The 13,325-nt window shown below is 38.6% G+C and overlaps 1 protein-coding gene across 2 annotated transcripts in view; it reads left to right on the forward strand.

Annotated features, from left to right (window-relative positions):
• The first annotated feature begins 529 nt into the window (after positions 1-529).
• The window catches only part of LOC129243647 (endoplasmic reticulum metallopeptidase 1-like), a 32,350-nt gene continuing 19,554 nt past the window's right edge, over positions 530-13,325 (forward strand). Inside the window, exon 1 of one of the 2 annotated variants that reach the window (XM_054880826.1) lies at positions 530-656. In XM_054880826.1, coding sequence (XP_054736801.1) covers positions 540-656 — 117 coding nt within the window. In that variant the 5' untranslated portion in view covers positions 530-539. Of the gene's footprint in view, positions 657-698; positions 725-13,325 lie in introns of those variants that run through there. The other variant, XM_054880827.1, reaches the window with a different exon arrangement.

The following is a 13,325-nucleotide window of genomic DNA, read 5'->3' on the forward strand; positions in this document are numbered from 1 at the left end:
TAACTTACTACCGCAACTAAATAATGTTGCATACCTCGTTTTCACTGTAGTCGGTAGGCGGCATCTACGTGTACTACTTCCATATTTGTATTCACCGGTGTAGTGTTTTTTTTGTTTTTATATGATATCAAAAACGAAATTACTCATATCATCTTAAGCAGTGCTTGAATTTCGTGAATTTTCTTTTCTTTTTTTGCAGTAAAATAGATAACACTAAATCACAATAAACGCCAGTGTGCGCATGAAAAACAAATCTGTATAAACATATGAAAAAATGTTTTATGTAGTAACTCATATAAACTCATGTTCGTATGCACAGAGAGAGCATGAGCTTAAATTTATGCAGATTAAACAAATGAAAACTAAGAATAGTTGTTGGTAAAAAAAACAAAATATATTTGATTCTACGATTTACTCAACGGATAACCCGCAGCTTTATCAGAGGCGCATAAACGGGCAAAACACGGCAACGCTGGAGCGCTCAGCGCTTCCTCTTCCACTTCATCTTGGCGCTCGTTGGCGCTTTAGCAGTAAAAAAGATGTTGACTCTCGCATCGCTGCGACTTTGGTGGCAGCATCAGTGCGAACGTGACGGTCTACGCTGCTTTTTAGTTTTTGCGCGCTGTACGTATTTTTGTCATTTCCTAAAACGAAAGGTAAAAACGATCGGGAAAAAACACGAAAATTATACAATATAAGACAAAATCATTTGGAATTTTATGAGGTGTGATAAATACTGTTTATTTCATTATAAATTTCATTTTTCTTAAGATAAATAATAGTTTGATGTAGAGACAAGGTTCGATTTTCGGTAAATAGTGTAGGTTACCTGTAGATAAAAAGTGTTGATTGAATGGGAATTTAAATTGAAAAACAATAATACATACATACGCACTATAATTTGGGCTGTTTGATATTTGACTCACAAATCTATAATACAATATGATTCACATACAATACATACATACAGGCAACTTCAGCCACTATTAAGCATTTAAACTATCGATTTTGTGAATTTGACAACAAAACAACAACAGCGTCCGTCACTCGAAGAGTAAACAATTAAAAAGGCCATAAAATTTAGTTTGGAAAATTACTTTTATTCAGTTCAAAGTAAAAAACGTGTGGAAATAATACAAAATTAAAAATCAATTTGCTTTTGCTCGATATGACCATCTTTCGCCTTGACTATGGCCTTGAGATGGTCCAGAAGCAAATCGCAAGCTGCCCGAATGTGACTTGCAGGTATTTTGACTCACTCGCGGACAATGGCTTTCATCAGCGCCTCGAGGCTGGTAAATCCTTTAGTTCGGACTTTGCTCTCCAAAATGGCCCAAAGAGAATAATGCATCGGAGTCGCATCTGGTGAATTTGAGAGCCATTCTGTGGACGTTATGAAGTTCGGAACGTTATTTTTTAGCCATTCTTGGTTCACACGAGCTTTGTGAGACAGTGCCACGTCCTGTTGAAACGTCCATGGTCTGCCACCGAAATACTTGTCTGCCCACGGCTTGAAAGCAATCTCCAGCATACTTTCCCGATAATATTTGGCATTTACCTTGACGCCAGGCTTGATGAAAACGATCGGAGAGCGCCCATCTACGCTTACAGCGGCCCAAACCATTACCTGTGGCGGGTGCTGCCTCCTGGTGGCCAATCGATTACTCAAATTCTCATACGAACGGTGGATCAAATAAACACCCTATTGTTTTGGGAGTTTTCAAATTGCTCAATTTGAAAAAATTTCTCTAGAAAACGTAATATTCGGACATTGACCGCTTTCGGCCAAGAGAAGCAACTCCTTCGCTCTCTCAAGTTTGACTTGTTGCTGCTTTGGTGTGAGATCATGCGCCTTTTGCATCTTATAAGGCTTGACTTTGAGATTATTTTTCAGTATGAGGCGGATGCTAGGGTCAGATATTTTCAGTTCTTTTGCCATTTGATTGGCACTTCGTCGAAGGTTGGGGATTTCGCTCAAGTCGCTTCTTCACTTTTTGAACCATTTTGCGTGAGGTTGCAAAAGTTTATTGGCCACCTCCATGACGTTTCGCGATGCTACCAGTATTCCTGCAACGAGTACTGTTGCGATAAACAAAACCCTTATTTACTTTAAGGGGGCGTTCATAAATTACGTGAGGTTTTTTTTCAATTTTCTGTATCTCCCTCCCCCCCTGATGGGATCTCGTGAGATTTTATTCAACCCCCTTCCCATCCCCAAATCTCACGTGAGATTTTTCAAAATGTGGGTTTCTTATGTAAACGCGTTAGATCGTTATTGTAAAAAGAAAAGAAAATTGCTTCGTTGCTAGTAATCAATATTGCTGAGACTTATAAGTGTAATAAAAATTTAACAATACGAGTAGAAGACTTAAATCGTAACTACTCCGATTAAAAAAAGAATAGCTACTCTAATTCAGTCCATGGAGTATCATGCGCGGTTTCAAGAGAGACTATTGGGACCAACATGTCCATATGATTTTCAGTAAAATCATCTGCTCCTTCAACTTCGTTCTGATCTATCCACTCTAAGCCGTTGACACTTGCGCACAGTAACTCATTAGCTCGTCTTGCGACAATCCGTGAGGGTCGCACTTTGCGGTACATACGCGCTTGCTTAGCTGGTGCAATGTGAGCTGGTCGCCTATGCTCTGCAGCTCTTGTGATAGATGCGAAGTAAATACCGCATGTACTGCAGCATATTTTCTCTAAATCATCATGTATACTTGTTCAATAGAGATCATAAGGCGTGCTGATAAAGGCATTCAGCAGTTAAATCGGTAGGCGTATTAGAAATGGAGCAAATGACTTTCTGTCATGTTCTTTAAAGTCCGGAATTATCAAACGTCAATCAACCTAAGTGATAGGGTATGGAGGTGGCAGAAAACGATCGTGAAGAATCATATGCAGATCACTCCGGCGTGGGCTGCAGCAGTTCTGGTCATCGCATTTCACAACCTAAAAAAAAATTAAAAACAATTTCCCTTTGTAATTCTTAACAAAAATTTGTTGACATTCGCGCTCGTTAAAAAACTAAAAAAAAATAAAATAGGCACGCATAAAAATTTAATATGAATCAACTGCAATGTACCTGGAGTAAATATTGGCCCTCTCTAAACAAAGAAGGTTGGAACCTGTCCGTGTGTCGCTGCCACTCAGCTCGTACGCTCTTGTTCATCGAGTCGCGCGTTCGGCTGATAGTGGCGCGAAAACAAACGACGGGCTACACTGTACCGTAAATTCAGATTAAATTGAGCTATTTGGTATAAAACAAATATGGTGGTTTGACAGCAGTAATGTATAACGTCGAAGTATGAATGAAATTATTTTCTTTCAAACGAATTAGTGAATGATCTTAATCATACTACGATTACGCTTAAGATTAAATCTTAAGCATGTACAATTTGGATAATGGACCAAAATAGTACTTTTTTTTTTGTTTCAATCAGAAAAGAAATTGCGTGATATTTGCCTAGACCGCCCCCTCTCTCCAACGTAAGATTAGATGAGATTTGACTCGACCCCCTCCCCCCTTAAACATCTCACGTAATTTATGGACGCCCCCTAAGGTGCTCGAGCTCACGAACAATCGCTGGTTGTGATTTTCCAGTCAATTATAATGCAATCGCTCTATTGTCATACGTTAGAAATCCATTACCGATTTTCTCTTTCGCTTGTAAACAATACTCTGGACTGTCATTTAGCCAACCAACAGACAATTGATGCCCGTGCATCAGCTGCACGAGCGGTCTGAAGTTGGTTACACTTCGAGTGCCGTACCCTGTAAAATGACAATACAGAAATCAGAAAAACAGTTTTTAGATATTTACAAAATACGCCGTTTTTACTGGCACAGAATTGGGAAATATCAAAGACATTCGAAAATAATAGAAAATCGAATAATCAGCCGAACCCGGTGGTGCCAAGCTGCGTTTTGACTCCATTAGACAATTTTGTGTATGGCGCGCCGTTTTTTATATGTAAATGTTACGCCAATCAGCCAGAGGGCATGCAAAAGTTGAAGTACGAAATCGAAGTTACTATTGGTGAGATAAACGGCAAAATATGCCAAAAAATTGGGTCAACCAAATGGGTTACTGTAAAGTTAGCCGTTAAAGTTATTTCAATGAAAGTTTGTTCCAAGTTCATTGGGGAAGCTAACACTTTGCAATAAAATAAAATTAATTGGAAAGTATTCGGGTGTATTTTATTTACAGCCGAATAAAATTGAATAACAAGCGCCAGCTGGACTATCCTATTACAATACCTGGCATGCGTGTCAATGGTACAAATTTTGTGTTGCCGCATAGCGCGAAATTGCTTTTCGTTATTAAAAATTGACCTGCTTAGAGAAAAATGTATACAGCGCTGCTATTCTTCGCTTAAAAAAAAACTGATAAGCCTGCAAAAATTTAAAAACTTCATAATTTATGTCAAACGACTTTAAAAAGAACCTCGTATGAATATCCATGTTTTTCCACCACAAATGGAGGGAAATGAAATGCATTACGTAAAATTTGTTCGCAAAAGAGTTAAAAACTGATTTATGGTCGATCTTTAGCTCCTGAGCGATGCTACGACTACTAACATGGCGGTCCACTTCAATTATTTCTGTGATTTCATCGACATTTTCTTTAACATCAAAAATGCCAGAACGGAAACGAAGAAACCACGTAAATCGTATCAGTTACCACGTAAAGTAGTATTTGTTACAGTGTCGGCACCATAAACACCATTCTCAATTCTCGTTTCACAGCGGTCTGGCTTGCATTTTCGCCTTTATCAAAGTGAAACTGTGAAATGTACCGAATTTTCTCGTTGCTTACTTTCATTGTTAACACCCAGTTAACACCCTACAGTTACATGTTTTGTGAACCCAATTTTACCACTTGCAACTTTAACTTCAATTTTACTTTAACTTCACTTTAACTTAACTTAACTCAACTTTAACAATTTTACTTTAAACTTTAAAGTTTTAGGGACACTTTCGTTAAAACTGTAAACCTATCGTCTTTCACCTTTTCTTGAAGGTCAAGATCATGAGGTTTTAAGAGCCTCTTACTTTTTTTTGTCGGGACAACTAGCAAATACAGCACCCATTGTACGGCACTCGGATTCCCTTTTATTGAAGTGAAACTTCTTTTGTCTCGAAGGATGAAACGCTGTGAGGAGTAAAACCATAGCGTTTCATCGATATGTGACGCTACGCCAGCGCCATCTGTTAAAAGCGTGGCGTGGATGAAACGCTGTGAGGAGTAAAACTACGCTAAACTACGTAAAACTCACGCTATGCCAGCGCCATCTGTTAAAAGACTGGCGTGGCGTGTCGTCTTATCGAATGTAATTTGTAAATATGACATTTGATTGATGGCCGCCGTAGCCGAGTGGGTTGGTGCGTGATCACCATTCGGAATTCACAGAGAGGTCGTTGGTTCGAATCTCGGTGAAAGCAAAATTAATGAAAACATTTTTCTAATAAATGTATTTCTGCCATGAAAAAAATCTGCTCATAAACATATCATAAAACAAATTGAAATAAATGTATAAAAAAAAAAAAAAAAATTTTCTTGTGATTCGAACCAAGGATTTCGGATCGGAAGCCCACATTGCTAGCCGCTGGGCTATCGCGCTGTGCTGTCGCCGCAAAATAATGTATCATAAATCTGTTTACCATACCAAAGACCATACACTTTGCGAACGCATTTCGGTGGAAACAGTTGACAATTATCCCAAACACAATATTATTAGTAACGCGAGACGCGTCATAGAGTGTGTGTGTAGTTTTGAGCAAATCTTACAAACATATTTTGTTTTGTTGATTGATTTCTGTTAAATATGGCATCAAATCAACAAAAACGGAAACCGAAAACAGGTGCTGAACGGCAACGTGAGTATTTGGAGCGTAAAAAATTAAGAGCTACTGTTGAACACCGTGACAGTGAATCCTCCGGTTGTACGATAAGTGATAATTTGTAGTACCAACAACAAGATGCGGAACTACCATTGATGCAGTATTTCATCGATACCTTGATAGATTAGAATGTAGATCATTTTTTACGTATTTCAGTTACCATAAAGCCCTTGTTTCATTTTTGGAAAACGAATCCAATAATGATAATGACAATGCCGAGAACCAAATGTAATTGAGTACAATAAATTCATTTCTTTTTATATTAAAATAAATAAATAATTCTGTTTAATAAAATTCCATTCCATGCTTTCCATGACTTCTGCATGCATTATATTGAAATAATAGTTAAATTATTGATTTGTTGATAAAAGAAGTTTCACTTCAATCGTGCGGGTTCCGTGAACTACCACACACTTTCTTTTTTTTTTTTTTTTAAATCTAGTCGACCTACGAAGAAATCTGAGTAGATCTTGTGCTGCCAAGGAGCCAAGATGGTCGCTTCTTAACACATCAGTGCCAAAGACCTCAAACCGGCTACGGGTGAAGGCAAAGCAGACGCACAGGAAGTGGTCCCCCGTCTCATCCTTCTCTTCACAAGCTGCGCAGAGTGCACTGCCTGAGATGCCTACTTTTTCCATGTGCTTCGCCCACAGAAAGTGGCCCGTCATCAGTCCAACCAGCTGTCTGCAGTCCCTCCTGCTTAATGGCAAGAGGATCAGCGACAGTCGGTCGGACATGACAGATAACATCAGTTTAGTCTCTCTCAGCCTGCCAAACTCGCTTATGGGCTGTAACCATTTGCTAACCGTGGCTTTGATGGCTGCAGAAGGGATTGGCAGAACGGGCTCCGGGCCAAAGAAGTTGGCCTCAGAGTCCATCCTAGCCCATCTTACTTAAACGAGCCGCCACAAACTTCCGCTCTTCCATACTCATCCACTCTTTTTGCCCCTGTTGTCACTGGGAATATGTCAACAAAACGCTTACGCAAAACATTGAATGACCAGTTTATCGACTGTCTCTGAAGGTTGCACTATGAATTTGTCTCATTTGATTAACCTGCAAGTGCTTAGAATCCTGACTTTATCATTGATTCTGGAGGTGTTACATACTTAACAGCCAGTCATCCATTTACGAATCTATCGAGATTTTAAACATGTACAAGGGACCTCTATTCCCATCGAAGTCACTGCAAGCGCAATTTTATCTTAAGACTCGTAATTGTGTTAGATTTTAGTGAGGAAATATTTCTCATACTATTTTCGAAGCTCTGCTAAACGTGGTCAAGTACTGTGCGTTGCCATCGGTTAACATCGCAATAAGCTGCTGATGAAATTCACTAGATGTATGATATTTAAACTCACTTTATCCGCATGCGCAGCGAAAAAATGAGAAAATGATATATTTGCAGGACGAGAGCAGGGCAGCTGAGAAGAGGGTATTGAGATGATTCCACCTCGTCCTCAAGACAGCTTCTTGAGGCAACCCAAGTCTCACCGCATGAACACGGACGGATGATTTCCGGTAAGGATACCCACCAAACTCCAGAGCTGGGGCTTTGTTATCCTTAGGAGTTCCCTCGAGCGCCCTCGATCTACACGTGGTCAGAAGGATCCCGTGAACTTGCGCCTTTGCGCACTAGCCCAGCGCTCGCTGAGTTGACTCGAAGCCCATCTTTTCAGGAGCAGACCACAGAAGTTAACTATCACTCCCGCCTGTGTTTGTCGTCATTAATAGTCGATGAGAAATATGCATTCTGAATCTAGACCAAATCGCGAATAACGGCGAAAGCGCACATTTTTTTCATACGGAGAAAATGCGAAATATCATCAGGGAAAAAAGTTATGAAAAATCAAGGAATTTTTTGAGCCACTTCAAACTTGCACTTTAGTATAGTAAAATTTCATGTTCTATAAAGTGCATATCGAAATTTAAACTAAAAAATTTTTAGAAATTTTGATGAACATTTTTTCCAATTTTTATCAGTCTGGTACAAAGTTTATAACTTGGATTATTATGGTCTCTGTTAATAGAATGGACTAAAGAAATATATAAAAAATGTCAAAGCTTGTCAATAGGTGGTGCCTTTATATTCATTTCGGGGGATGTATGTGCAGAATAAAGTGTAGCCTATAATAGACTGCTATAGATTCATGAGAATGGCACTGGAATTTAACCCGCAAGGGAGCAGAGTTCACGATCGGCCAAAGATTACTGTTATAGACTCACGAGAATGGCACTAGATTTTAACCAGCAAGGGAGCAGAGGTCACGATCGGCCAAAGATTACTTGGAGAAGGTCAATGTTGTGCGAGCTAGCAGATGCCAACATCACATGGGACGGCGCAAAAATAACGGCTCCCGAGCGGAGTGAACAAAGATATAAAAACAAACAAGAGAATATTCAGAAAATTCTTCACACATCAGAATAATTCCTCAACCACCTCTCGGCTCATCCGGTCCAAACATTTTAGTATTCAAAGAAACACGCAAACTTTGTACAAATTTTATTATTGCGGGCGGCAGCAAATTTCAGCACACAAAAAACTATTTGGAACTGAGCAAAGCTCAGAGATTATAATATCTTTCAAGACAGCATATACAGCAGGTATAATAAAGGATATCGAACTTTTATTGTAGGTATAAAATCCAGAACCTAAATATCGCATTGCCCTGTCGCCATGCAATTGATTTCACAAAATACTCGTGTATTTATTTTTATCGAATAAGACCAATCAAATTTAGATAACCATTTATTGTACCATAAACAAAGATAAAAGCGGAGATTCACGAATTGGGTGGGAAAGTAATTTAAACAAGTTAGCCTCGCCCTAATCTAGAATAGTGTATATTTAATCCAAAAGTGTCAATGATGTTTATAAGTTTGTCAACTAATTTATTCAAACCCTTGCTGGTTTAGGTCATTGGGGTCCATGAAAAGAAGAAAAATGATAGTCTTGTTTTGAATCAAGTTTAGGTGTAAGCCCACTTGGGCGATTCCATGTCAAGTTATCCAAGTATTTTGGACACGGTCTTACATTTTTCTGAAAATTTTTTTAACTTTTGGTCTTAAGTATAATAAGAACCAGACTGAAAAAGTCGGTCTTAACAACCACGCTGTTAATTCTGCCTTTTCCAAACTGGGTAAGGAGGCAAAACGAATGGGTCTGGTGGTGAACTAAGACAGAACAAAGTACCTCATCAAACAAACAGTCGGCGCACTCGCGTATCGGCACCCACAACAGACACGTGGCAGTTATGAGTTTGAGGTTATAAGAGACTTCGTTTATTTAAGAACCAGCATTAACACCGATAATAATGTCAGCCTGGATATCCAACGTAGAATCTAACTTGCCAATGAATGCTACTTTGTACTAAATAGGCAACTGAGTAGTAAAATTCTCTCTTGACGAACAAATGTTACAGTTTATAAGTCTTTCATCATGCCCGTCCTAACGTATGGCGCAGAAGCTGGGACGATAACAAGATCCGATGAAGCGTCGCTTGATGCGTTTGAGAGAAAGATTCTGCGGAAGGTTTTTGGACATAGCGCAACGAATAAAGATCCGGCGGCTACGTTGGCTGGGTCATGTCGTCCGAATGGATACAAACACTCTGGCTCTGAAAGTATTCGAAACCGTAAAAGGTGGTGGTAGCAGAGAAAAAGGAAAGCATCCTCTAGGTTGGAAAGATCAGGTGGAGAAGGATTTGGCCTTACTTGATGTTTCCAACTGGCGCTGGTTAGCACGAGAAAGAAACGTCTGGCGCGCTTTGTTAGACTCGACGAAAATCGCGTAAGCAGTTAACGCGCCAATTAAGAAGAAAAAGTTAACGGGCCAATTAAGAAGAACAAGAAACTGAAAAAATGTCGAAAACAAATTTAATAATTTTGAGATCTATTCAATGTTGAAATTTTTGGTGTAGAGGTTTTTAAAGTCAAAATTCCTCGGTTCCTTTTAACATTTTTATAGGGTATTTTTGTATTGAGTATACCCTTTTCGGGTGTTTGGTCGAGCTCCTCCTCTTATTTGTGGTGTGCGTCTTGACGTTGTTCCACAAATGGAGGGACCTACAGTTCCAAGCCGACTCCGGACGGCAGATATTTTTTATGATGAGCTTTTTCATGGCATTTGGAGGGTTGACATTGCCTACCGAGGGGCGGCCGTTCGGTCTTTTACCGAGATTCGAACCTATGTTCTCTCTGAATTTCGCATGTTAGTCACTCACCAACCCATTGGGCTACGGCGCACATACAGGTATTTGAAAGATCTACGGGGTCAAAAGTCCATTTAACAAAACAATAAATACATTTACAATAATGACTTCCTGAGGTACCTGACCCTTCCGAGAACAAAAGCCAGCCCCTCCCGCGCACCCTACAAGCATTTGACATACGATAACGGCAGTCGGAATTCGATCGTATCACCTCGTGTACGTCATCTGTTCTCGGCACTCTTGCAAAACCCAAACTTTAAAAGTTAAATTTTATGTTTTTGTGTTCAACAGTGGAGTAAAGAGTTATGGATTCTGAAGCATCAGGTTAGTAATGAATGAAATCAATTAGAATCTTTATAATTTTCAAGTATTAAAGATAACTTTTCAACCCTATAAGTACACCACCTTCTCAAACTACTTTTTTTTCTTAAAATAATATTTGTTAGTCAATAAGTAATACTATCGAGATAGATCCGGTTAAGATTCGATTGTAATTGTTTAGTATGTACCTTGTTTTGACAATTTATCAAAGAATTTGATTTGAAAAAGGTCTTTTCCATTACAAGGGATTAAGCGAAATATTTATTTGTTGTAGGTTCAATGGGAACATCGGGAATGAGGATTGTGATTAGAAAATACTTGTTTGACCTCATGAACAATGAAAATTTACCCAACATAGAGGCAAGGCTAAATTTCTTGAAAGATCAGTTTATGTCTATTAAAGGATTCTCTGACAATCAAATTGAGACGTTGAAAAGCAATTTTGCACATTTCAAATCAGAATTTAAAAATCGATGGACTAAAGCTCATTATAAAGAAGCGGTATTCCTAAAAAGTAATGAATCTTGGCTGAACGCAATTTTCGCCATTCCCGTTGTTGCTGACAGTCCTTCAAATCGAACAGGACGACCGAGTAAATCTTTTGGAGATCTGAGCGAAAGAAGTAAAAGAAGAAAAACTGAGGAAATGCGCTCTAATTTTGATCAAAACCTTATCGTGCATGCTGCGCAAGTAGAATTAAGAAAGTCAGGAAAACGAGATGCTTCGAATGTGCTAAAAGAAATCATTACTTCGCCAACTCGCGCAACCAAATATAAAAAGGCCTATTATCGAACAAAGTCATCAAAAGATAAAATTTGCCCCTTATCTGTCCAGGAAGCAATGCAAATGTTCATCGATGCAGATCTAACACGAGACCAATACGAGACAATAAGAAGAACAAATAAGAAATTCTTTCCTTGTTACAGTCTTTTACAAAAAGAAAAGAAGTGTTATCCGCCACCAGAATCTTGCACTGTAAATAGTACAGGTGCGGAAGCCGAATTGCAACCTTTGATCGACCTTACCGTTAGACGATTATCGGACTACCTGGAAGAGGTACTAATAACATTGAAGGTCCAAGAATGTGAGACCCTTAAATAAATTTGTAAATGGGGTTGCGACGGTCCCAACAGACCCAGTTCAAACAAAAGATTAAAAATGATACGGATTCAGACACGAACATTTTTCAAAGCTGCTTTGTTCCTCTAAAATTAGTATGCGGCCAAAACATGGAAAAGACTATACGGGAAAATCCAACACCATCTTCTCCTTGATTTTGTCGGCCTATAAGATTTAAATTTATCAAAGAGACTACTGATGTAACGGAGCAAGAAATTAATCACGTCAATAATCAGATAAACAGTCTGGTTGCAACAGAATTTGACTTGACTGGCAAACATTATTCAGTGAAACACGAATTTATAATGACAATGGTTGACGGAAAGGTCTGTAATGCTGCCACAGGAACCACATCAACGAGTCGTTGCTACATTTGCGGCACAACCTCAAAGGATTTCAACAATTTGGATAAAACAGTAGATGTTAATTTCGAGGCTACTCAATTCGGCCTTTCGGTACTACATGCCAGGATAAGAATATTTGAGAGCATTCTCCATTTGGCTTATAAGTTGCCAGTAAAAAAATATAGAGCAAGAAAAAGAGAAACTGAAAAAAGCCTCGAGAAAGAGAGAAAACAAGAGATCCAGGACAGGTTATATGTGGATCTTTATCCGCGGCATCCCATGACACCCACAATGCACAAAATACTTATTCATGGAGCTGTTATAATAAAGAGTGCTTTGTTACCAATTGGCCAGCTCTCTGAAGAGGCTGCAGAAGCCCGAAATAAGCATTTCCGCTCTTACCGTCTAGATTTTCCCGAAAATTTACTAGAGAAAATTGCAACAGGGATATTTTTAACCGCCTCCTTTTAAGTTCGGACCCCTTAATGAGCTCTAAGAAGAAAGTCCCAATCATTTCTGCCAGAAACATTGGAAGTGCTCATGCCTGCCGATCCAAACCTAGAATTTTCTTCACGTAGCGATGAAGAAAATCTAGATAATACCATTTGATTGGATGCTTTTTTTAATTGTTTATATTTTTTTATGTTTGATCTTGTAAATCTTTCTTCATTCTCACATTATATTTCATTCAATAAATGTTTTAAGTTCATTATTTTAGTTGGTTTTATTCAGAAACATCCATTAGCACACGTTAAACCCAAAAAATACTTTTGGCTCCTTAGATTGTTCAAATACCCCTATGTGCGGCGGACGCCGAGCATATGTACATAAAATTTTTTTTGTCATCCGTGCAAAACACCTCCCGCCCCTTGCCTCCGCAGATTTTTGCAAAAATGATTAAAAAAGTCCCCTAAAAACTGATCTTAGTACGAAACTGGTTTCTTTAGTGAAAATATACGTACCTACACATACATACCTATGAAAGCAGCACTAATAAATTTTTACTGATAAATTTCTAAATTTATGTTACAACGATTGGTCTCTTTGACTTGCTGCACACCAAGATAAAAAACTGCTATAAATTAATGGATATTTCGCCTAGAAATCAATTGTCTTGAACTTTACCGCGTCGTGCAGATTTGTGCAAAAATCAGTCTCTTTTTAAACGCGGAAACTGCAATAGCGTACCAAAAAACGCTATCAAAAACATAATTGGAAGTGAAGGATACAAAATGGCAGACGAAGCAGTGAAGAAAGTAAGGAATATTAATGAAGATAAAATCGAAATTAGGATAAAATTGAAAATTTTGGCTGTGAGAAATATTGAAATAAGTATAAGGAAGAAGGATATGAATCCTTTGGTACTATAAAGGGAATTGTGCAATCATTTTGCGACTTAAAAAAATTTTGAACGGTGAAATG

Source organism: Anastrepha obliqua, chromosome 4 (genome assembly GCF_027943255.1).
Source record: "Anastrepha obliqua isolate idAnaObli1 chromosome 4, idAnaObli1_1.0, whole genome shotgun sequence".
In the NCBI taxonomy this organism is placed as follows: domain Eukaryota; kingdom Metazoa; phylum Arthropoda; class Insecta; order Diptera; family Tephritidae; genus Anastrepha; species Anastrepha obliqua.